This window comes from Atractosteus spatula, chromosome 4, assembly GCF_055471065.1.
Source record: "Atractosteus spatula isolate fAtrSpa1 chromosome 4, fAtrSpa1.hap1, whole genome shotgun sequence".
In the NCBI taxonomy this organism is placed as follows: domain Eukaryota; kingdom Metazoa; phylum Chordata; class Actinopteri; order Semionotiformes; family Lepisosteidae; genus Atractosteus; species Atractosteus spatula.
Window position 1 is genome coordinate 39,595,442 of NC_142709.1, and position 26,875 is coordinate 39,622,316.

The window sequence follows — 26,875 nt, forward strand, 5'->3', positions numbered from 1 at the left end:
GTGACAATGGGCCTTTTACAAAGGCTGAGGACATAACACCCTGCCTGAAATGGCTCTTGTGAATGTTTGGAAAGTAACAGTTTAAGAGGCAGGCAGGAGGACAATGGACACACAACAGGGGTTCCCCCATCCATGTCAATGGTTGAGATGTAAATAATTGTAAATTCTGAAGGACAGAGGTATAGAAACTAGAGTGTATGTAACATGTATTGCATGTAATATTGTACTGTACTGTATATAGAGCTGTAATAAAATTTTTGTTTGCAAAGAAAACACATTCTTGTGGACTCTTATGGGGTGTTTGAATTAAATTGGGGAACAATTCAGAACAATTCTCCATTCTACTCCACACAAAAGTATCCTTATAACACAATAATCTCTATAACTGTCTACCCAACACACAAAACACGTAATACAACTCATCCAGCAGAGGTACTTCTTAACTGACAGAACAGTACAAAGAAACTCCATGGGCCCCAGTTACCAAAACTAATGTCCCAAAGGGCAAGTCCAGCAGCATTTTTCTCTAAAAAAATCTCCAGTTAGTAAACTGGTGTTCCTTTTACCATCACATCAAAGGAAAGTGATGAAACTCTGTGCAGTCCTTCAGTGATTCTTAGGCATCTTCTCTGATCCTGACTGTCCTCAGCAACATGTTCCCTCAACTACCTTGATTCCTCTGTATTGAATGTGAGATAGTGGGGAGGGAGATTAGGCTGGAATATTCCTCAGCTGCTCCCTGTAGTGTCCCTGGTATCAATGTCTTCTCCTGGGTCCAATGCTGTAATCTGTCCCGCAAACCTTTCTACTTCCATAGGGGATTTTGTTTTGTCCTGACTGGTGCTTTTCAAGGCTTCTAAACAAATGCTTTTGACTCTTTCCCCAGGGAAAGATGCTTTGTTCCATAGCACCCTGTCCTTCCTCTTAAGATAAGATAAAATCACTTTATTGGTCATATAACATTTCTTGTATATGGAATTTGTCTTTTCCCATACCCCAACTTGGCTTGGGGTCAGAGCGCAGGATCAGCCATTTAAACGCCCCCCCTGGAGCAGTTGAGGTTAAAGGCCTTGCTTAGGGGCCCAACAGAGTAGGATTCCTCTGCCGGCCATGGGATACAAACTGGCAAACTTCCAGCCACAGGCACAGATTCTTATCCAAAGAGCCGCCACACCCCCTGTTAATCACAGGTCCAGTCAAATCTGTTAAAAATCCCACTGAATTGTGTGGTAATTGCCCAGCATCTATGTTAAGAGGGCCTTTGAGGAAGGCAGGGAATGCAGAGGACAGGGCATGAAACTGGATCAACACTAAATGTGTGGTAAAGTGATATATACATAAATAAATGTATATTATTTGGAATTACAAGTAATAGTCCATCAGATGGCTCTCCCCCATTTTCCTAAGTTGTAGGAGTCACACTAGGCTGTTATAGTTTTGGCGCCAGAAGGCGAGGTAGAAAACCGGGAAGAACTGGGGAGCTTGAAGACAGCTGAAGAAGATGTTGGATCGGTAGTGTAATGTTCTGTACAACCAAACTTTACTTTATTATACTGTTCATTGTTCCACACCCGCCTCCGTGTCATTCTTTGCTTCATGTGAAGATACAACAAACCTTTAACCACTAAACAACCCAATAAAGCACTTATTTTCATTCCTCACCTGTTGTACAGGAGAAATCTTACCAATGGGCCATTCTAAATAAGGTGACATCTTTTAGTCATCAAAAAAAGCTGACAGCACAGTTGGCTGTGGCTGCCCTTAGCAGTGCTGTTCCTTGGGAAAGAGTAAGTATGTATCATGGCCACAACAGCAAAGCTGATAATTAATAAAGAATAAAACACTGTTTTCCTTTTTTTATTTTGAATAAATGAATGAATACTTTGAAAAAATGTACGTTTTTTAATATTAACTTACATCAATGTATTTTACAAGTTCTCTTTAATGTGCTAATGTGTCACTGTCAGACAATTTACCATCTACAAAATTATCCACTATAAAATTTTTTTAAAGTGCATTATAAAGACATGGAAAAACCTCATTTTTTTCATTTTTTAGACATGTTTAGTACACCATCTTGTGTGATAAACACTCCACCTTCAGGGTGATAAAATAAGTGTTAATACTTTTTGAACAATCTGACACAAAAGACTTGACTGAAAAATTCGACACCAGGAAGTCCCTAGTGAGCCCTCATAACCACAGGACCATCTGATTGCCCTTCAGCTGTCAATTAGGCTGTCACTAATGGCTCCTGGCAAAGACTCAAGTGCTGCTTTTGTGTGGCAAAGACAGTAAACACTATCCAGTTAAAGTCCACTGATCTCTGGTAAATCTTGGTCAACAGTATGCCAACTTGGTCAACTTGGAGAATACCTTTCACAGCATGCAAAACGCAAAGGCAAGAAACGGCAATGTCTGTATTATAGCACTCCTGCTGGGCTTTGAAGTAAGTGCTTTTTAGTGGTTGGGCCCACGGTGCCACGAACAGTTCTTTCCGGGCCCTGTGCAGACGACACAATCCGGAATAGTAAGGAAACACGGGGGAAAAAGTCATGCAGGAGACGGGAATGGAGACAGGGGGCATGTCCTTGGTGTGGAGGTGTCCAGGGGGAGTGAGTCCGGGGCGAACAATCCAAGAGGAAGTCCAAACGGGGAATCCAAAACACAAGCATAAGTCCAGGGCCAGGCGATCCATCCAGTAGAATAAAAATGGGAACCGGGTGGGGACCAGCCGGGGGAACAGGAACAGATAGTTAAAAACATGACGGAGCCAGACGCACCAGGACCCGGGCTCACATGAAATGGGATTCAATGTAGAGCCCCGAATGAAGTCAGCGTCTGGCTTATAAAGGGGGAACTGAAAAGGGGCTGGAATAAGGAACAGGTGTGGGGAATGAGGCAGAATGAGAAAGGGTTGGAGCGCCCTTAAGAGGAGGAGTAGCGATCGTGACACATGGGGAGCCACGCAAAGGTAATTTAAAGGGACCCATATATTTTCAAAAATCCAGGTGGAGATCTATCTGTAGCTTGCATAGGCTGTCACTCTATTTTGATTTTTCTAGTAAAATACGTAACAGTACAACATCACAGAAGTAGGAACTATGGAATTTACACATGCTTTTGAACCCACATCAGAACCTGAGTGTTCATTTCATCCTGCACTTCTTCCTCACGTCTTCCTTTCACCACTAAGCCATGGTTAGCTCCATCAATCCAGTGAATGTAGGCTGGTGCTTTCATTTTTCTTACTACACTCTCAAGCAAGCCCTAGAAAAAAATAAGTTTTTTTTGATTATCTGGATTCAGTGTTATGAAGGAAAAACTACAGGACAATATATTCTGCGTGGACATTAAAACATTTTCAATATTAATTATTAACATTACTGGAATAGTAAGATGACTTTTTGCAGATCCACCAAACTATGGAGAAAATCTCAGAGCCATGCCATCTGGACCAATCCTAGTGTAAGAAGATAACCACAGAACAGTAAATCATGTTGCTTCCTCCAAATTTCCCAACTCGAAGATCTTCACAATAAAGTGTAATCATTTAAGAAATGCAAGACTAATCCTGAGTCAAAGTACTAAGCATGAGTAAGCATTAAACATAAGTACTAAGCATTATCAGAAATCCACTCCCATACTGACTGTAAAAACAAGCTAATCCAAACTTTGCTTCTCCATGAGACTGATCTTTAAACCCACACTATCTTAAGAAACACAAGTAGCCTAAAACCCACATAAATATACTGTAGTAGCTATGAAAACATTGCCTCTCTGAGACAATCATCCGGGTTTTTCACTTTTCTTTCCCCTGCCCTCTGGTAAGCATTATAGGAGCATAAAGGCACAAACCCCCAGATTCAGAGACTACTGAACTCTACTTCTACCACTAACTCACACTGATGATTTTTTTATTTTCTTTCTTTTCACACTGCTTGTGCTGACTTGTATTTAAGTTGTATGTTATTTAACTTTATTGTTGTTCTTGCTGCTGTTCTGTTTATGTTTTGGTGTTTTCTTAATGCTTTTTTATCGGAGCAAGTAAGCATTTCATTGCACTTGTGCATACGACAAAAAAACGGAAGTGACAGGCAAGTCATAAGATATTACTTTTAATGTCACAAATACTGTGAACATAGTAACAATCCAAACCTTATGGTACAGTTAAAAAAGTTAAAAGTTTATGGTAAAGTTCCTCTAAAGCAGCATTATTCATTCAATAAATTCATTCTTCCCAATAAACAGTATAATAGGAACTATGAGAAGAAAAATAAATGTAACTATAATGTATGGTCAACAAACTGTTTTTCACTTCTGTACAAGGATATGCATATCATGCATATCACTTACTTACTGGATATATTTTAGTATTCTGTAGGCAGGAAAGCCTACAAATTAAACAGTGATACTAAAATACAAAATTGAATAACAACCTTTTAAAATAATACATATCTTACAAGGAATTTAATTAATCATGTTATTAAAACAACTATAAATACAAGAATCTTGGCATCCATGTATGTCACTCTATCAATTTAAGAAAAGCAAAGCAGACGTTGACCAGGAAGTCATCTCTCCTTTTTACAGGTACATGTAGCTTGCTGTGACCTTTCTCTTTTCTACAAAAAGCAAACTCACCCTCTCACACATTTCATCATCTGTCCCAGAGATGAAGAGCACTGGCTGCTCCACAGCCAGAAGGTCATTTGTCCGCAACTCATGTCTTTGCTTAGGAGGATGCAGAGGATATGAAAGGCAGATCAGACCCTGGATTTTGACCTGCTTTTCCTCATTGAGTTGCCTAGCGACAGCAGCAACAGCACGAGCTCCCATTGAGCGTCCTAAAACAATATGGTTCACAACTCTGATGAAATGGCAAGACATACGTAAGCATGTTCTCAATCTACTCGTTATTCTTATACATCCACATAGATTAAAACAATTTAAATTCCTCAATCCTTTACAGAAGAGATTAAGCAGGTACTTTACAAGTTTTTCAAAAGCTATGTTGTGAAGCGGATTCTTCCAAGAGATAGCTCAGTAATATCCTTGTATTAATTACTTACTGCCATTCTAATGAGTTGGATACATTACAAACCTAACCATTCAGTCCTTCTTAAGTACAAAATCATGAGGGGTACAGAGAAAATTCATCCACTGTATATTTCAGGATCAACAATGAAACAAGAGCCCAGTGGCAAAAATGGAAATTAAGAGGAAATGCATTCAGGAGCAAAATAGAAAACACTTTTTTTACACAAAGGATGGTGAGTGTCACGAACAAGGTCCCAGCTATGTTGCTAAGGCCGATTCCATTGAATCTTTCAAAATCTAACTGGATGGATCTGGACCCTCAGATCAAATATGTAAAGTAATCTTAGGAAGCCATTAAACTAAAACATACAGTGTTTCCAAACCTACCATGTTTTGCCTCCTACCACTATGCTCAGCCAGTACCATATATCATCATTGCTCCATGTTCTTTTATGTTGTGTATATTTTAATTCTGGACAAATGTAATAATTTCCTATTGTTGTTTTATACGCAATCTATGTGCATCCACGTTCTAACGGCTTCTTCCAATTCATGGTCATGGGGGAGCTGGAGCCTACCCTGGCAAGCAATACCATAGACGGGATGCTAGTCTATCATAGGGCAGGCACATAGACACAGACACGCATACACTCACACCAAGAGCTAATTTTCCAAAAAACTAGTTAACCTACCAGTATGTTTTTGGACCGTGGGAGGAAAACTGAGCGTCCATGAGAGGCCCATTAGAAAATGGGACAACATACAATAGCACCCCAGGTACAGAATTGAACCCAGGGCCCTAGTGCTGTGTGGCAGCAATGCTATGCACTGCACCACAGTGCCACCTAATGCAATTAATTAGGGTGTATTAAAAAATAAACAATCATTGACTGACTAGACCAAAAACAGGTTGGGTCTGGGTTATAGTGCATTACACCTTTATCTATGAATTCCTGTAGTAATCCATTATAGTAACAGTGTTAAACACTATAGCTCAGTGAAGATACAGATAAATGTATGTAAATTATTCAGAGGGTTTTTTTGCCATGGTGGTCTATTGATGCATTATACCTCTGTTAAAATTAGGAATTGGTCAATACCCTGAAGCTGAAATTCAATGGAGTAGTAATGTATTCGTAGTCAAGTTTAACTACTACCAATGAAAGCCTGTAATCTCCACATGAAAACTCATGTTATTCAGAAATCTAGGTAGAACAGTGTGTTAAGTTCTACTGAACTACTGTTTATGCACTGGAAAACAAAAAAAAGTATTCTAATTAACAAAATACATGTGGTTATAGAATTAAAGATGTGGAGGAATCATATTTTAATCATAAACTGCTTGCTTACCTCCAACAAAAAAAACACTTATTGTGTATTTCTTCAAATTCTTCAGGTATTCCTACAGTACAAAATTAATCACATATCAAATCTTTAAAACAATCTTATCAATGAGTAAAGCTTACATTATTATATTTTGCAAATATATTTTCTTCACACACTTTCAAAGGAAACTGTAAAAGTAGTTTATAAGAAGATGAATCCAAGTGAATGCAATGGACAGCACTGAACAGTATGCTAAGCACTGCAACATTCTATTGTTACTTTTGCTGGGCGATAATTCGATAACGATAATTATCGCGATATAATTTTCCTCGATATAATTTCAACAAAACTTTTATAAATGTTCCATATATGTTTATGCTTTGCGCATGATATGCGCTTGCGCACAAAATACTGCGCGAGTGCGCGTGCGTGTTGCAGGCCGGGCAGCTAACGTGGTGTTGTTTACCCACACGGTGGTGGCTGACAGGATTGTAGAGTGGAGAAATGAGTGACACTGAAGCAAATGTAGTGCTGCCAACGACCAGCTCGAAGGACGATGACATCGTCGACAGAAAAGGTCATTCAACTCATTCAAAAATTTTACTCATGCATATTTTGACATAAAAAAAGACTTGAATACTCTCTACCTCAGATTTGTTTAATGTTTCTGCTGTTTGGCAAGTGTTTGTTGTGTTCTTAAAACAAAGAGTTGTTTAATTTACCAATTAACTGTCTGGTTTCTTTAACTTTCACTCAGGAGAAAAAATCTGCCTTTAAACTTGAAAGAAATAATGATTTGACATTTATTGTGATAATTATCGATATTGACTGATATGAAAATTTTTATCGTGATAATGTTTTTGGCCATATCGTACAGCACTAATATGGAATCATAATGTATTGGGGTTTTTTTGCCATTGTGTAACACAAAACACCCTGTAATATCAAAGTGAAAACAAACTTATACATGTCCCCTCAAATTAATTATAAGTATAAACAGAAAATAACTGACTGGCTTTAGTGCAACCAACTGTCTTTAGAAATCACACAATTAGTTGAGGAGTCAACCTGTGGGCAATTATGATGTTTTGCATATGTTTTTAAATATTAAATACACCTATCTCTGGGAGATCCCATAGTCGATTAGTACAACTCCCAGCATAAAGTACATCATAAAGCAAATATAGAATAGTTATTTGCGCTTTCCAATCAGGGGAAGGATATAAGAAAATTTCCAAGGCACTGAATATCATCCAAAGTCCATTATGAAGAAATGGAGAAAATATGGCACAGCTATGAATCTGTGTAGATCAGAATGTCCTCAAAAAATGAGTATTCTGGCAAGAAGGACATTAATCAGGTAGCCCACCATGAGGGCGTATCACAACTCTAAAGGAATTATAGTCTTCCACGTCTGAGATGGGAGAAACTGTGAATACATCAATTGCTTGGGTGCTTCACAAATCTGGGCTTCATGGTAGAATGGCAAAACAAAACAAATTATTGAAAAAACTCTCGACTACAGTTTGGCAGAAGACATGAGGGAGATTCTGAGACCAAGTGGAAGATATTTTTATAGTCTGATGAGACCATAATTGACCTTTTTTGCCCCCATGCTAAGTGCTACAGTATGTTTGGAGCAAGTGTAACGCTGCACATCTTTTCTGAGAACACCATCCCAACTGTGAAACATGGTGATGGCAGAATCATGGTATGGGAATACTTCACTGCATCTACGCAAAATGTTACAATTAAATTAAATTTAATAAATTATGATTCCAAATTGTAACACAATAAAATGTGAAAAAGTCAAAGGAGGTTAAATATAATAGCCACTGTACATTTGGTAGGATTTACCTTTCAGGAAGAAACAGACAGAATATATATTACTGAATTATACTACAATCATAAGAAAATAACTGCAAACTAGAGGAAGCAATTCGGCCCATCTAGGTGGTTTGATTGCTAACCCAGGATAGTCAGCTAATTAATCCAAGGATTTCATTCTGTCATTTCTTGAAAGAAGCCAGGGTACCAGCTTTGACAATATGGCTGGGTAGCTTGTTCCAAACTTCTACAACACTGTGTGGTCAAAAATGTCTCAATTACTCCTTTTCAATACACATTAGTCATGGACATTTGTTTGAGCCTGAAAAATACCTCAGTGATCTTCTCAGGGGTGATCTCAAAGTGTTTTTTTGTGTCATGGTTACTGTAATTATAGAAACCATTCTAAATTAAATCTTATTAGTGCATTGTACAGTTTTAACATACTGTAATATCTGAAAGTCCTAACTGAAGTTCACACTTCTAACCATGTACCTGTAGAATAGTATGGATTTCCTTTGTATTAGCCATCTTAGGAATGAATGCAAAGAGTTAAATATTTTTGATGAGTGATATGGCATTGGTGGAACAATCACTTGTTAAACCAGATCTATCATGTTATTTCATCCAGATAACATTCAGAGTTTACTGGAACTTTAAATCTAAATCATTATATGTTGTATTCTCTCTAGGAACAACCTTCAGAATTAATATTTTAGCTTGTAGAAAAAATATCAATATGGTAATTTTATCTACAGAGAGGCTGGTAATTAGCTGGCTGAATCAGGGTGTGATAAGAATGTAGGCAGAAAAGCTTTGTGTCTCACTGTTTTGATGACTTGGTCTGTATGTCCACAGGCCTCTGAAATAAAAGTATTGCAACTACTGACACAGTTCAGCTGTTCTTTGGAATAAGAGAAATGTATCCTAAAATTATGTCTTTTTTATTGCTTACCTGCAATGTGTAAAACTGGTTTTAAATCTGGTCTTGAAGTAATCATTTGCTTGTACATAACCCCCTTGGTTAACACTGCTAACTGATGCCTGTATCTGATCTGCTTCCTGGTTTAGGTTTTTTTCTATACACAGATTTTCATTGCAAGTACCCTAAAGTGCATTATTTCTAACAGCTTCAGCATACACAACTTTATGCAGTCTCTTCTCAACTTGGTAATTAAGAATTCATTGGTTTTTGTTTGTTTTTTATTACAATGCTGATCATAAGTAAGTAAGTCTCACAGCAAGTCAGCATTTTTTTTCCTTCTGCTTAATTCCAGATGGTTATATTGCAATTTGCACACCTGAATGAGGGCCGATCTGAAACACACTTATTAGAACTCATAGGTGAAAGCAATTTTTATATCGCCCTCAAACAGAAAACTGAAAAAAATTAGCCTGTAATTGAGAACTCAACTGGATCATAAACCAGAAGACACAGGGGATACTCAGAACTCGGAAGTACGTTTGTACCGTTGTACAAAGTATTTTTCTAATCAAGGCCAGAGTGCAGAATAAAAATCTCAACAATCAAGCAGATCAGTTGATAGTAACAATTACCACTGGTGCAACAAATACCACCAGATACAGGTGTACTCCAGGACCACGACCGAGAACCACTGGTCTAGAAGATGAAAATGTGTCATTATAAATGCTTGTCTTTTCACAGGACGTTTATTCAAGCATTTCATATTTACAGTAGCTGACAGCTTGTTTTTGCTACACTTTATGCATGTATTACTCTCTATGGGGTACGTTAAATGTCATCTGTGTTTCTCCAGTCTTGAATTCTATCTAAACCAGGATTTTATCTAGCCCGGTGGTGGGTATTCCTGATTCTACGGACGTTCTAGAGGTTATCAATACAGTAGCACCATAATAGTTGGAAGAAGATGTTAAATTGGCCCCATTAAGCTAATAATGAGCTAATTTAGATTGTGAGATGAGTTGACATTAAAACCTGCCAACACATTGGCCCTCCTAAAACAGGAATACCCACCAATGATTTAAATATTTCTGTATTTCCTTTGCAGCACCTAAAGTGAGAATGTCTGCAAATGTGTTATTTTAGTAAGTATGCCCGTATCTATATGATTGATATACAGCATATAAGGAAGAGCAGTGATCCTAATAGATCTCGGTAGAACTCTGCTAATTACAGTACATCACCCCTTATCTGTGCTACACCTGATGCATTAACCATTCTTATTCCTGATTTCATTGAAAGACTTCAATTTGCAATCTGAGAATTCATTTTTCATCATAACTTTTCAGTTGTGTAAAATATGCATATATCTTGAGTAAAAGAACTTGTGTAAGATTAGTACAGTACATATTGAATTGAATTTGCAAATGCATACTAAGCACAAGATGGTGAAAGTTCATGTCTCCTCCAGCACCATGGGTGAGGATAACTCCTGTCAATTGATAGCAGTCCTCAGCAGGGGCTGTCAATATCCCATCAAAATGTTTAGCACCAAATGGGATTTTAACTTTTTCCTAGAAAAAAAGTGAACCCTAGTTATGCATATTAATATATTACAGTAGATGTTTTCTAAATAAATTAAACATTTTCATATTACTTAATATTAATATATAATAAGTAATATTACTTATATTCGTATTACTTATATTTCTCATTTATTTTCACATTACACATATTTCTTCACTATGACTGAAATATTACTGCAATTACAAATGGTACTGTACACATTTCCAGAAAATATTGGCAACATTCTTTATCTAAAATAATATACTGTAATTAATTGATTCATTTAGTTAACTGTTACTAAACTACAGTCGTCTAGCAGTGAACAGATTCACCATCTTTTAAGACAATGAAGCATTAAATATTTCAAATCAATTAAAAGAGTTAATGCACAAACTGGTAATATACCTCTCTACTGGTATTCATGGACTGAGCTTCCGTGTAAAGTGTAGACTAAAACAACTTTTATGAAGAGGACCTATATATTGCACAAAGAAACAAGATCTAATATTTTAAAACCGAAGAAAATAATACACAGGCTTGCTTACACCCATTTGTAAAAACACATCCTGGTTACGATTTACAAATTATTTTAGAAGCATATATCCATTATATTAAACTAGCAGTAGAAGATTGCTTTTTATTGCGCATTATTTTGCATGAAATGCATTAGAAATCGCGTTGCTAATTATATGATTTTTAATACCCGAAACAAGTATTCGTACCCTATAAAATATCATTTTACTAAAGCTAATCATGCTGCATGATTTCACAATTAACAGTTTGAGATTAATTTACTAAAGTAATATTAACATGTTGACTTCAAAAGAATAGAAAAATGCATGCACAATATTATTTTTCTGAATATTAACGATGTTAAATTTGTCTTATTTATAAAGGACTGAAAGCAAAGAAAACTCAAGATCTTCCTTTTGAAAGACATTAAATCTTACCTCGTAAAACGTCATATCAGCCTTTACTTTCATTTGCACAGTATGCACAGTGCACTCAGCCATTCCACTTCGTCATTTGTTTTCCAGGAAACGTTTCTCTGTAGTTTGGATTTAAATTTTACCAAAGGTCCCTCTCGCGTCAAGGAGTGGTATTGTTCTTATTACGGATTACTAAAGGTCTATAGCTGGCTGTTGTCTCAACTCACGTTTGTTTAAACTGATTACACATCTGACTACTCTCTTGCATTTTTAAAGCGGCTGTATTGTGTGGTCAGAATTTACGTTTTTTACATTTTTTTATTTCTGTTTAGACTGTATAGAACAGGCATTTTCGCTGCGTGTATTTAAACAGATAACTTCGATTTAAAGTGTACAAACGATCGTAACTTTATTTAGTTAGTGAAAAGACTTTCATAAGCACATTCTATATGTACACACATAGAACATACAAAAAGTACATGAACCTTTACTCTGATTCGTTAAAAAACGTATCTATACATTGTTAATGTTTTTTGTATTAATGTGATAAACACATGGAGCTTGATTTTATTTTGTTACAACATCGTTGACTTCACTTGAACTTTTAATACCATAATGAGCACTTCACTTATTTGTGCAAACTACTGAGATCACCTGAGACCCTGTAAGCAGGGATGGCAGTGATATTTGGGGTAGTCACTTAATCTTCAACAAATCTTTGAAGATCAAAGACACAAGAGTTTAGAGAGGTTTAACATAAAAGTATACTGTATATAAAGTAATACCATAGTGAATACATTTTATTTGCTTAGAAGACACTCTTATCCACTTAAAGCTGGTGATGCACTTCATCCACAACTGAAGCTCAGCACACACTAGAATGATAGGTCATAGCCATGATGCAGTTGCAGCCCTACAATACAGCAGATCCAAGAAAGAAGCAATAAATTGCTTCACCAATTAAACTGAGGGGAAACTTCATGTTGGTAAGATTTATTAAGCCAAGAGTGAAATTTAACCAAGACAGTTTAAAACCATTATAGTAGTTCAGGTGGGTAACTGCGTCATTTCATTGTAGGTTTCATTTCACACCTCTCTTCACCTATCCTGACTTCACACTACCTGACTGGCCACTCTGTCTATCCCCTGCTCCCACCTCCAGCCCTTCCTCTCTCCGAACTTTTGTTCTCCTATGCTTACTGATCTCTTTTCAGCATGGAATAAACCTATTACTTACCTTAAAACCATTATGTTTAGATACTGATTCAGAAGAAAAAGTGTCTCTGGTCCATCAAGAAACTTTTACAACAGCAACCTTAAAAGGTCTTCCATTCCAGTATTTATTAGCTCCAACATTCCTTAGCATCTAGCACATTACAAAAGAGATGTGTCCATTTGTAATTGCAGTAATATTTCTGTCATATGAAGAAATATGTGGTGATGTGAAAATACAGTGGAAATGTTAAGTTCTGTAATATGGCATCCAAACAATCCGTTGAAAAAATGTTTTCTGTCTGTAAATGTTTTGGAAAACAAATATGCATAATAAGGTTTTACTTTTTTCTAGCTAAAAATATACATGGGATTTTGACAGCCGCTGCAGAGGATTACTGTCAATTGACAAGAGATATCATCACCCATGGTGCTGGAGAAGACATGAACTTTCATTATCCTGTTGCCCTGGCAACTTCTCTGACTTCCAATGGTTTTCTTTGCCTCCGGTTTACCTGTAAAGGTCTTAATCTTGTCTACAGAGTCAAGGCTTATAAAGCTGTTGTGGTAAGACATTAAAATACAAACTTTTCCAATTGCTTAGTATGCATTTGCAAATTCAATTCAATATGTACAGTACTAATCTTACACAATTTATTTTGCTTAAGACACATACATACTTAACACAAATAAAAATAAATTATGATTTTCTTGTAACATTATCTATGATTAAAAATGAATTTTCAGATTGTAATTTGGAGGCTTTAAAGGAAATAAGGATTAAGAACTGATTAATGCATCTTAAAAAGCACACTGCTGCCCATGTGAATACAATAGTGCCAGACAAATTAACAGTTTTGGAGACAATGTCCAAAACGCTTTTAACATACTGCCATGTGTACTTGCAAGTAACATACATTACTTTTGCAATTTTAACACTATCAACAAATCTTGTTTTACTTTACATAATGTAATAAAAACAATATGAATTGGCTTCATCACTCTGTTCTCCTCCCCACTGACAGCTGATCAGCTGAAGCTGTCGCATCATCCAGGTGGGGCTGCACATTGGTGGTGGTGGATGGAAGTCTGTAAAGCACTTTTAAGTGGAATGTCCAGAAAAGCGCTATAGAAGTATAAAGAATTATTATAATTATTATTAATAATTCCTTATACTTCTATATTATTAATTTTCACTAATATACTCAAACTCAAATTCATTTCAATGATTGCTTAAGCGCTTAAGACCTACAGTTGCAGGATGACCTTTTTTACTTAGGTTCTTTTTATATTTTACCAGTTGTTTGATATTCTTGGTGTAGACAGACATTTGATTCATTGTGACATTTGAAGTTGATGCTTATTTGATCTCTAATAAAATACAATAGACTTCTTATTAAAATATTATTGATCAACTAAATGTCTTTCTAGGCAAAAAATAAGCATTTATATAAAATCTGACATCAAGAATATATATCATAATCCAGTAGTGTACTCCAGGTACCCTTTGAGATAACTGTACACTGTTGTACAGAAGTCTTACACATTTTGAATCGGTCAACTAAAAGGAATTTCCTTAGTTATTAACAACTGAACTATGATAATCTTCAATTGAATTCAATTGAAATTTTGTTTAAAACTTACAGTTAATCCTGACTGATCTGTTTTTTTTACTACAAAAAGTATCATTTAGCTTTGTATGGATATAAAGAGAGGAATGATTGTTAAAGACGAGAAACACCTAACAAGGAATCAATGAGATTGTACTGGTAAATGTGATGGATTAGCTACTGTAACACATCATATGGGTTGTTTATAACCTATCTTGAGTGGGTGTAATCATAACATTGCCAGATAAGAAGCTTGTTTTATTCTCCCCAAAACCTGAATTCCAGTTCCTTTTTGCACATTTACAGTATTTCTTCTAACACCATCCACTTAATTCAACCGGTTAAACAATTGCTCACTTCTTCACCAAATCTGCTGTGTATTGGGGCAGCTGTGCATGAACCACATGTTTATTGCCCTTCACTTCAAGGGTGGGTGTAATTAATGGAGTCCTATATGTAAAGTGCTTTGGGATTGCAGGGAATGAAGAGTTATACAAAAGTAAACCACAATCATCAGTTATTATTACTACTACTATTATTACTACTACCTTTAAACATTGGACAAGGTTAAGGACAAATCCAGCCAGTCTGTAATTCATGATTATAAGGTACCATTTGCAAAGGACACCATTGAGAGGATATCTATATAGGATCCATCTTTTTTCTATTCGCTTAATCAGCGAATAGAATACCAATATCCTGGTCATGGGGGAGCCACAGACTATCCTGGAAAGCAACGGGCGCAAGGCAGGATATGCCCTAGATGGGACACCAGTCTATTGCAGGGCACATACAGACAGAAACATGCACCCACTCACACCACGGCCAGTTTTCCCAGAAACCCACCAGTATGTCTTTGGAGTGTGGGAGTGTTACAGTACGTCCCGGTGTGGTCCATGTTTTTTTGTTTTGATGCCATCTTCCACACTTCCTGATTTTGGTTGTTCTCCTTCCGCATTGGTCCATTAATTCATCCACTTTGCCATAATCCGTCATTCGTAATCAGCTTCTCGACCTATCAGAACTCAGCATATTCAGTATTAACTTGTAGGTTTTCAGAACGAAGGGGCCTTTTGCTTGACTTCAGTTCTGCTCAGTTCAGCTTTGTTTTGCTTTTGTTTTGCTATGGCTTCGTTTCTCTCCATTTTAGTTCATTCCGCTTTGTGTGTGTTTCCGTATAGCTTCGGCTTTGTTGGTTTGCGTTAGTTTACATGTACTTTTGTTTGTTTGTATTATCTTTACTTCGCCATTACCTTGCCCAAACGTATTATATCAACCTCTGTGTTCTTTTGTACCCTATTCCTAGTCTACTCTCATTTTCCCTTGTTTGTATTCGTAGTTTTGTGTAAAGTTTTAAAAAAAAACTCTTGTGTAAAGGGTTAGTTTAGGTTGACGGGTACATTCTTCACACGTAGTTGGTCTGCGTATTAGAAACACTAGTTTAGGATGGGTGAGTGCCTTTTGTCTTGTATGGTTTTGGGTAGTTAGTAAAGATTAGCCAGGGCGTTAGAAGATGCCTAATACCGAGTGTTTCGGGTTTTTTTTTGGTAGGTAGGTCAGCTTTCCCTCACTTTATTAGTCAGCTCCATTTTGTTTGTTATTTTCTTTTCTTTGGCACCGATCTAGTTGCCTTTCCCTGTCTGTTTTTGTGTCCTTATACGTACCAGTCACTTATTCACTTGAAAACAAATCCCTTTTGCACCAAACCTGTTGTCATGCTTCCTAAGTCCCTCACGAGAAACCCACCTGCATCCAAAACCATCCTAAATGTTACACCCCTTTACCCCTAGACACTTGTGGTTGTAACAGGGAGGAAACTGGAGCACCCAAAAGAAACCCACATGAACACGGAGAGAATATACAAACTACGTACACATGCCTAGAATTCAACCCAGAGCTCCAGCATTGTGTGGCAGCAATACTAATCACTGCACCACTGTGCTGCCCCAGGAGGATATTTATGGAAATGATTATTTTTATGAAGAAATTAAATGTGATGTTTACTGTGCTTAAAAAACAATAAAATCCGATCTATGTCAATTTATTCATTTATTGTCATTTAAGAGTCAATTTTAATGTCAGAAACAGTCTTGGAAAATCAGTGTTTGTTTTCAGCAATTTCAGCAAATACAAATACAAAAGAGAATCCTGCTCTTAGATGTCACACACACGGAATCTCCTGCTCCCTCACTTGAAATTTGGAGCCTCCTGCTTCTTCACTCGAAATCTGGAACTCCAGCTCCTCAGCTGTTACACACTCCACAAAGGGTATGGGTTCGTTCCTTTGAATCCTTGAACTTCTACTGTAAGTCCACTTCCAACTGCTGACGTTACCACCTGACTCCACTAGGCTGGGTCCACACACACAACACTTGATCTAAGGCTCCAGTGCTTCAGTCACACACTGAGACTCAATACTGTCATGAACACCACACTACCTCTCTGATCTTGTGGTCACACTCTCATGTCCCATGTCATGTCCCTGTGCAACTCGCAACTGCCAGAACACATTTCCTTCAAGCCCAGCCATCACTGTCTTTACTCTTTTTTTCTAACACTCTTGTCACCCCTTCCAGTGCATCTCCCTTGCCCCGTCTTATACCACTCAATACCAATACCCTAGTCCTGGGGTTCTTAACCTGGGGTTCATGATCCCGTATTCCCAGGAGGGTTGCTCAACAGGTAACAGAGACAGAATCAACCAAAACAGGTGGTAAACAGGACACATACACAGATTCAGGGTGGTTACACCTGCATGGTTAAGACTATTTACATTAGCAGGGTGACTTAGTGGTCACTCTGCGAGCCCACAGACCATCCCCCGGCTACAACTCCCAGCCTGCTCTGCGGTGCGTCCGGCGAGGGCGCTACATTAATTCCTATTGGGTGGGCCATGATTGCATTTATATTTGTAGCACTTTTTTCTTCTGCACAAGGTAGTCGTGATTAGCCTAGCAATGGATCATTTGTAATAGGTGGCACTGGTAGAGTGAGAGCTAAAAATAATGTGGAGAAATACACAGCAGAAAACTCCGAACAGAAAAAAAAGAAGAAAATACGACTAATTTTTTTAACGAAAGCTACAGGAGCTAAGAGGCCAAAATTAAGCCACCACTGTGAACAGAAGGCACTTCAGGCGTCTTTCATCATAGCTAACTGGATTGCCAAAACTGAGAAGGCACACACGTTAGGTGAGACTTTTTTCTTACTGTGTGCTAAAGAAACGGTTTCAATCATGTGTGGGAAAAGTACTGGAGAGCAGCTAGCATTGATACCAGTGTCAAATGATACCATGTCTAACTGCACTGGGCGTATGGCAAGAGATGTGGAAGAGTAGGTAATCGGTAAGATAAAATCTAGTGCGTATTTTCTTTACAACTTAACAAGACCACTGATCTCCGGCAATGCACAAATGCTCGTTAACGCCAGGTTTGTTGAAGAGGGAGAAATTAATGAGGATTTTTTGTTCTGTCGTCCTCTTCCTGAGCGTGCCACTGGCCATCAACTTTTCGCTTTGCTGGACGCATATGTACGTGAGCATGAAATCAACTGGAACAAGTGTATGGGAATCTGCTCAAACGGTGCACGAGCTTATTCCAAAAATTAAGCATAGGATGACAGGAGAGGCAGCCTTTTGTTACTACGCACCCAAACAGTGGAATAATATTCCTAAAAATATTAGAAATGCTGGGTCTGTGGATATTTTTAAACGGCAGCTCAAAACCTATTTTTTTAATTACCTCTGCTTATTTTAAGTTGCTTAAATTTTTTTCTAACTTTATTTTTTGTAAAAAGCACTTTGAGTTGCAAATATTGTATGAAAGGTGCTATATAAATAAAAGTTGTTATTATTATCATTATTGAGTGAGTAGGTTTACGATTTATACAAGATGACGACTTTTAAATCTGTGTGTGTGTGTGGGGGGATGGGGGGTCACGAAATATTTTTAACCCCAAAAGGGTCGCACTCTCAAAAAGGTTAAGAACCCCTGCCCTAGTCAATACCCTACTATCAAGCATGGTGGCAGGAGCATTATGTTATGTTGTTATAACTGATGGGAACATAGATGGAGTAAAGTAATGCAAAGTCTTAGAAAGAAAACTGTTTCAGAACTAAAACTGGGACAAGAATTCACCTTTCAGCAGGAAAATGAGCCAAAGCACAAAGCCAAAACTGCACTGGCTAATTGCTTCCAAAGGCGCTTTCACCAAATATTGTGTTCATGGGTCTCAATAGTTATTAAAAAAAGCTAAGAACACCATTTAATGTTCCAATCCAGCTATATCTGACTTTCAAAGTTCATCCTTTTCCTGCAAAATGAAAGAAACAGGAAAAACAAAGATTAGTCTTCAAAAGAATAAACTGTATAAAGCAAACATGGGTATTGGTATGTTAAACTTTGCTTTTCAAACTCTATAGATCACAACAAATAAGGGACAGAGAACACCTTTAAGAACATTTTGATACAAAAAGGACAAAAGTACAGAAAATATGAAATTACAATGTGAGCCAATAATAAAAGCAGTACAGAAAATCAAGTGCCATTCTTGAGAAACTATAACCTCAAGGTTTTCCCAAGGCCACAGGTTTATGATTCAGGCAAATGTTCTTGCATGTACCAACTTTATGAGCTCACAAAAATTAACAAAGGTATATTACTTGGCTATGATTACCATTTACAGATAGTCACTAAGATAAAAAACATTTAAAAATTAACCTCAAACTGCCTATAAATGTGAAAGAATGGGTAATTTCCCATTTTCTGTCTATGTTGAAAAACCAAGGCCATTATCTTTTAAGATATCGCTATCAAATTATTCTCCTGTTTTAATGAGTCATTGTAAAAGAGCTCCACCTAAAACAAGTCTTAAATGCAACCTTTATTTAAGATCTGCATGTTGTGCAACCTTCCTCCAATTTTGCAATACAGTAACTATTTTAGCTGAACATCATTTATGCAAATGGAGGCATATTCTTCCTCTACAGAAGATTATTATTTTAAAGTCTGTCCTTCCTATACAGTGTGGTGAAAAAGTAAGCAAATCCCTTTAAGATTTTATAGTCTAACATATTTAGACATAATTTATGTTCGTCCAGTCCTTACCAAGTCCTAAAATTAATTTCATTATGTATTTTTAAAAATCAGCCTACATTCAATATCTCTCTGTGAAAAAGTAAGTGATTCAGTAACTTGTGGCACCCGCTTTAGCAGCAATAACTTAAATTAAATTTCCTGTAATCAGTCTGTCACATCACCTGGGAGGAATTGGCCCACGTTTCCTTGCAAAGAGTTAAAGTTAGTATTCTTCTATTTCAGAAAAGAGAGAGCACATGTTCATTCATAATTACGGTTAAGGTTATATTTTTATGTATTTGACATGGCTATATGTGACTGTACAATCTCAGAGAACCAGCAGCTGGCGATGAAAATTTATTTCTAGTTCAATTTGGGCTTACAGAACAGCTTAATGGATTTAAAAATTATGATAAGATCTATTGATATCATACCATCTCCTATTTAGAAAAAAACAATTATCATGACTTTTGAAATCTCCCTTAGTTCCCCATTGTACAGTTTAAATTCCCCAGTGGCTCAGAAATGCAGAATATCCCATCTTGGAGTTGGCCAATTTAAATTTTGGAGGACATGTGGAGGCACAGTCCTATTAAAAAACTAAGGATTGTAAGGTTCTACATCTAAAATCATTACAGTTACATGGCTTTACATCTGAGAAGCCATGAAACTGTAACAGTACGATTTGAGAAATTGACCATGTGACAGCTTCTGTTCAATATATCAGCAGCAGCCCAGAAAGACAACTGGATTAATCATCAAATTTTTTAGAAAAGGAACAGGATCTATGTGATGAAAAATACAACATGTTTTACAGCAGCAGTTTGTATTGTTGACTAACATATTAATGTTGTTATTAATAAGTCAAGAAGAAATATCTGGATATAGTTCTGCACAATTTTACAAGTTCTCATTTTACCTTTTTCCTATGACAGGTACATGGAAAGAGGTCATCCTTTGGTTGGCCCACTAGTTCCATTCCATCTCTAACTTTTGGTTCGTTTATTTGCAGGCTGGCATATTCCTAAATCACAAGCAAAATATAACTGGTTCAGTCTCTTTAGATTGTCAAGAGTAGTTGGTTAATTACATTATTATATGGTAACCTCTACCGCCGTCTGGACTATAATTTGCATATCTACAGTACAGTTTCTAAAGTGATATTTAGATACTGTATAGGAGAGAGCCCACTTCATCCTCCAAACACATTATAAAGAAGTTCAGGTGAAGAAGTGGAAAAATTAATTTACCAATAGAATTGAATGGTAATGTCAGGATATCCACATTGTGCAACCTCTTTTTAATGTCTCAATTTAAGGATGGCACTTCTTACAGCACAGTGTTCTTAGTCATTATACATTCCAGATTGCCACATACTGCTCTACCAACACCACTTACAGCAGTAACCTTGTTTATAATGTTTATGTAATTAAATCCTGAAATCTTATGAGATCAGGATACAAAGTGGTAAAAAAAGTTGTCATTACATTAAAATTTAAAAATCTGTAATTTTAGTAGGTATTTCTGGACCTCTGCAAAAAAAAATGTGCTGCAATACTTGTGGCATCAGCAACAAAGCTCGTAACTCTTGCAAACAACATCGTTCAGATACTTGTTTGAGAAATTCTAGAATTTCTCAATTTAATATCCACTTAGTGACAACTGTGTATATTACCTTTTTAAATTCTGTGCACATTTACAAAACATGATTTTAGATGACAAAGACTTGCATTTCCAAATTGGTAAACAGCAAAGAAAAAAATCTAAATACATAAAAAATAAACCATAGAAACTGGATGAAAAGGCAAACTTAAAGAAAACAAAATATGGATGATTTTAATAAACAAACAGCTACATACTTCAGAAATATTTGCATTCCACCCCATGATGTAAACCACCTAGCAGTGGTTGGTTTATGCAGAGATAATTTTCTTTTTTACATTACTGCAAAACAAATCTGCAAAACGTGGCAATATATTAAAGCAGCATTTTACTATTATTTTACTAATATTTTTGATCTCACAGAAAGTTACAATCTATCCTAATAAACAGAAAAGATTGAAAACATTAAACTTCATAAAGTCATTTTATCTTATTGGAGAGGCTGGAGATACAATAGGTTTGTGCTTTCATGAGGTACTGTAAGTTTTTTTAGAAGAATAATACCAGGTTTAAAAGGCTTCTTAGAAATAGCCATATACATTTATAGCACAGAATGATAATATCAAACTGAAATACAGAATTTTTAAAGATAGTTTAACTATAAAATAATAATCAAGTCAGAGAGTAGATTCTAAAGAGAGCAGAATTACTTCTGACATCAGTTATGCACACCAACAAGATTGTGGATATTTACTTTGTAAGAAAGATTATACTTCTAAGTAATATTCAGTATGGAATGATGAATATGAGCATTATTTCTGCAAGGGATTTGCTTTTGGATCATTTTTAATGACACAGGTATGATCCCATCCAAGTCAATTTATTTTGGACTGCGTCTGTAACATGCAGATCACTTTCAAGGAAAAGATTAATTCGACACGATGCAATAATATTATAACTACATGAAGGCACACAATGCAAATGCGTACAGTAATGTGCAAATCATCTTCAGAAATATGAAAATTGCCTGTTTCTGTAAATCATCATATGCAGGAATCTCATTATGTATGCTGCTTATGAGTGGTTCCAGTGTAATAACACTTGTTTTAATAAAGTTCAAGACAAAGGAGTTGCTGAACTGCTTTGAAAAAAAATAGAAGGAAAAGAAAAATAATTCAGTGCCTGATCTCACGAAAAAGAAACCATTTACTACTATTCCAAAGGCAGAGGTTCTTCCTTGCTGTTGTCATCAGATTATGTGAAGGGCATTGGAAGACTGTTTTACAGCAATACAGCAGTTCACCCAGCACAAGACAGTGCACTAATAAAGGAGAATGACTCTTTTCAAGGCCAGATCTATAAAACTGAGGACAAGGGCAAACTTCTGCTAAGAATAAAAAGTTGCTTGCAGCCATATTCATAGAACTATTACATAGCATTTATTTTGGAGACAGAAAACTCACTTTTTGAAATAGAAATCACAAAAAGACAAGCTTAAAAAATACAAGTAAAAATAATAAAAAAATTAAATCTCAAACTAGTATCCCAAAAGAGGTCTCTCCTTCAATGGTTTTGTGTTTTTTTTCCAAGAGAAAAAAAAGACATTAGTTCAACACAAATAAGATAATCTGGGGTTTATGCTTTTTGCACAATTATATTACAAAATCACTGTCTCCATTGTACAAAGTGACTGCTTCAAGCTTCTAGAAATCATTGAATGGTAGCACTTGGTCAAACTCATAAAAGACAAATATACTCACTGTTAGATTGATAAATGGTTGAAGTTATGCAGATAGATAGGCATATAAATATTTAAGCAGTAAAACAGATTCATACATATATTGATATATACACAAAGAAATATATTTAGAGAAAGAGAAAATCCCAATGTTTGTATATTTCTTATATATTCAAATGTTTGATTTAGAGAGACAGCTTTATTGAAAACTTAGAAAAAAATTAAGGGTTTCATTTTTACTTGTATTTGACATCTCTTTTGTAAGGTTTGCACAGATCTGTGTTGTGAACTCAATTACTGGGGGGTCCATAAGGTCTTCAAACATTCGTTCCAAGACACCACCCACCTCCATGGTTTAATTATTTAAGTGGAAAAAATAAAACTTCTACTTCTACCCAGGCTTTGAAATGTGTTATCTTAGAAACTAAGACTTAACACTCCACGGTGTAGAATAATTGTTTTTAGGCTAAAGTTGAATTAGAAAAGATATGCCCATTATTAAATAAAAATGTTTGGAAATCTATTTCACATTAAAATTTTAACTTTACCATGAAGAGTTTGAAATAATAACAAAATATATTATCCCCCATCAGATTTGTCCGGGCAAAGTCCTGGCCAGTTTTTGCAATTTTCTTTGCCTAATTGGGAAGAGAAAAAAGGCATTAATTTATGTGCAGACACAGTTTATTGAGATTTATACCTACTAAACGCACACCTAGTACTTACATGAATAAAGAGTTCTGTATTGTGTTTGTTCACATTATACTGCTGCTGAGTGCTGGAAAACATCAATGACTTATACATTTACAGATATGTCCTCACAGTTAAGAAACCCCACAGTTAACTACCAATTTATTTAAACCAATTCCTATCACACACATGGGGAGGAACGAGACTTCAGATGATTACCAGTAAGTCTTGCAGTATTCTGTGCTTGTGCTTTTTTTGTCTCTCTTATTTTGTAAGTAAATTTCAGTATAAAAGCAGTTTAAGAAACAGTAAAATGTATACATTTTTTTCTCTCTGAACTCCAGCAAAACCGATGTTTTGCTGATTAACTTGCCTTATCAGCTCAGCAATTGTCTACATTAATTTGAATCATCAGTCCTGGTAATTTGATCATGTATCTTGGTATTAGGAATCTGTAGTTCCTTAAAATCCACTGAATGACTTCCTGATGTGTTTCCATCATGAGTCCCTTAGCCACCTGGTAGAGGTGATATCCTGCTGGTCTTAGCCAGCGCTAGTGGTCTGATGTCAGGGGAGAGCTGATAATTAACTTGCTGCATCTCATTTCTAAAATGAGAAAATACCATGGCAGGTTTTCCAAGATAGCAAACGACAGCTTGTTACACGGAACAAACTCCCCGCCTTGTACATGTTATATTCTTCCATTTAAAAACTTCCATACAGATGCAGCCATTCAAAGTGCACGGTACAAACCCGTACCGCATGTAACTACCTACGTCATACCGCGGTACGTGATTGGCTGGCCAAAATGACCAACTCGTGGTGCATTGGTCGGTAGTGAAAAGATTTAATCATTTAATCTCTTTACTGTGAATGTTTTAATCTGCTTAGTATTGAATATTTATATGGAATTTTACATCTAAAGGGAAGTTATAGTAGCTGAGCACAAAAAGGAGAGGAGCATAACACGTCTGATGATCATAAATGATATTAATTTAGGAACATATTATGTAAACTGTATATGGCTGGTATCGGTAGTTTAAAGAAAAAATACACACCAGTATTCCACTTTTTTCTTAAATATTTTAAGCATCAAAGTCTTATATGTGGTTATTTTTGAAACGATTTTACGTGCTCCTTCTGACTATATTAAGTTTATTTACTTTGTAAAAAGTTATAATGTTTTAATCTTTTCTGCGAATACGCTCGTTATCACAGTAAACAAAAACATACTTTTAGAATTTGATTAATAGGGAATATAATATGGAATCGCGTATCTAAATAAATTAATAACGATATAATTATATTCATGTACTGTAGCTCAAATTATCACAGTAGTACACTGTCTTTGGATATGTCTGCTTCAGTTTCACTCCTTTACACGTGATTACGTCTGTGGCGTGACGGCTTAAGCATGTGCTTTATATGCCTGAGGTCGAAGGTTTGAGCACAGCTGTCGCCATGAGTTTTCTTTTAACAAATAAACATTTCTTTGAAAAACTAAATTAGCAAATATTATGGACACCATATTGACATTTTTTATATTTCTAAATATCACAACGTGTTCGGAGCTAAGTCATTTATTAATAACATTCGAATAATTTCAAGGGCATATCTAAAGAAATAAATAACTATACAATTATATTCATATACAGTCTGGCGGAATAAACTGAAGAGTTAGTTAATGTGACACAGAAGATAGTATTAATAATATAGCACTTTCGGGCTCACGTGGGTATGCGTCCTACCAGCTGGGGAATTGAACGCGGGGCTCCAGCGTCACCCAACAGGGAAGCAGGCAGTGAGATCTGCCCTCAACCCTGACGGATCAGGTCCCTCCTATTCATATGAAAGGCAGTGACGTCACTGTGCTGACAAGCCCTCAGTCACCTGACCAGCGGATGCACTGCATCAGAGTCAGTATAGCTTCTGGGAAATACATTTTTTCCTGCATCAAAGTTTAACTCATTCAGAGTGCCCTACATTATAAACTCCAAGCGTTTCATTTTGAGCTGAAGACCCTCACACCTGAAGAAGGCTTCACAGCCGAAATGTTGTGTTTTCTCTGTTCTCTCTTCAGCATGGAATAAACCTATTACTTATTCCTTTGCAGACTATGCAGGCTGACGCGGATACCCACCTGAAGTAGTGTTGTACAGCGATAATAGACGTGGGTAATGTCATCCCCATTAAACAATGTGCTTATTGTGCAAATCCTGCTAAACTAAAAATTAGACACAAGAAGAGTATTATTGGACAGTATTGTGAGGGTCTGGCGGAATTTCTCTGTTAACTGAAGAGTTATAGAGGAGACACGGAGTCACCTCTTTTTACACTTGTAAAAAAAAACATTCCACTCAGTGGGCGATGCATTGTTATCTCAATCACCTGCTAATTCGTTTTACACCACGGGAAGACAGGAGAATGTGATTGTACTGTATTTGTGCGGAATGTGTGTTGCGTTTACAAAATTAAAGTGTTTAAAATGTAGAATTAAAAAGTAAAAAAAACAGCTTACACAAAGATTCTAAGATGATCACAAGGAAGTGTATTGCATGTCTAATGGTCTAACCCCATTACCCTCATTTGGATTAAAATCGCAAACGCGTGTTTAATTAAATTCTTTTATTGATTCACTATCTGACAATGCAATGTAAATTGTTATCTTTGTCTTCTAAGTCCCTTAATTAATAAGCATAGCTTTCTCACCATTTAGATTTATTTTTCATACCATGGTTAAACAAAGCAGGAACGTATTGTACTTCCTCGTGGGATCAAACGTGGAAAGCTTAGATTGTAATTGTTTTTATTTTTTAAATACATTTTAGAAAAATGTCATCTATACAAAAATGCTGTATTTATTTAATACAACTCGATAGTTATATTAATAGAGATAAGCTCTCTATTAAAGCTCAAATTAAAGATCAAAGATCAAACACAGATCAAACAGCAATATCTCACACACTGGGACTGATCTGTGATGTGGTTGAGTGTGAGTTGTGGTGCTCTAGCAGGCTAGCTGGTGTCTGTGTGGTTCGGGCCAGCTGGCTGTGCCGAAAAATAAATAGAACATTAAATAGAACCGGTTTAACAGCTCTTCAGCATAGTGTTGTTTTTGTGAACACAACTTTGTCAGTGAAAAAAAAGACCGCGGGCACTTTTCCTCCCCACTACATTCTCCGAGTAGAATAGGTGAACCTTCCAATTAAAGACAGTCCCCCTTACCCCAACGGACAGACAGACAAATGTTTTCACTGCCTATTATTTGAGGCTGAGGTCCCTGCTAGCAATTCAGAGGGAAAGGCGGTGACGTCACCGTGCCGGCAAGCATGCTCTTT

At 36.4% G+C, this 26,875-nt stretch overlaps 2 protein-coding genes across 4 annotated transcripts in view; both read right to left on the minus strand.

The window, feature by feature from the left end:
* Positions 1-1,954: 1,954 nt before the first annotated feature.
* On the minus strand, positions 1,955-11,694 carry tex30 (testis expressed 30). The gene is made up of 4 exons (XM_088914130.1): positions 11,632-11,694; positions 10,551-10,689; positions 4,645-4,847; positions 1,955-3,270 (listed from the first exon to the last, which is right to left on the minus strand). Exons 1-4 carry the CDS (start codon positions 11,692-11,694, stop codon positions 3,112-3,114), a joined length of 564 nt encoding a protein of 187 aa, XP_088770256.1. The 3' UTR covers positions 1,955-3,111.
* Positions 11,695-15,154: 3,460 nt separating this feature from the next.
* The window catches only part of poglut2 (protein O-glucosyltransferase 2), a 51,883-nt gene continuing 40,162 nt past the window's right edge, over positions 15,155-26,875 (minus strand). For 2 of the 3 annotated variants that reach the window (XM_088913733.1, XM_088913732.1), the window contains exons 8-10: positions 23,396-23,485; positions 20,427-20,531; positions 15,155-18,743 (exon numbers count right to left, since the gene is read on the minus strand). In XM_088913733.1, coding sequence (XP_088769859.1) covers positions 18,726-18,743; positions 20,427-20,531; positions 23,396-23,485 — 213 coding nt within the window. In that variant the 3' untranslated portion in view covers positions 15,155-18,725. The remainder of the gene's footprint in view (positions 18,744-20,426; positions 20,532-23,395; positions 23,486-26,875) is intronic. The other variant, XM_088913734.1, reaches the window with a different exon arrangement.

Bases quoted from the DNA above. Each gene is read 5' to 3' on its own strand.
- tex30 (XM_088914130.1), bottom strand. From the start codon at position 11,694: ATGGCTGAGTGCACTGTGCATACTGTGCAAATGAAAGTAAAGGCTGAT. The intron at 10,690-11,631 runs GTAAGATTTAAT...CTTTTTTTCTAG, and splicing joins CTGATATGACGTTTTACGAG to GAAAAAGTTAAAATCCCATT. The intron at 3,271-4,644 runs GTGAGTTTGCTT...ATTTTTTTCTAG, and splicing joins ATGATGAAATGTGTGAGAGG to GGCTTGCTTGAGAGTGTAGT.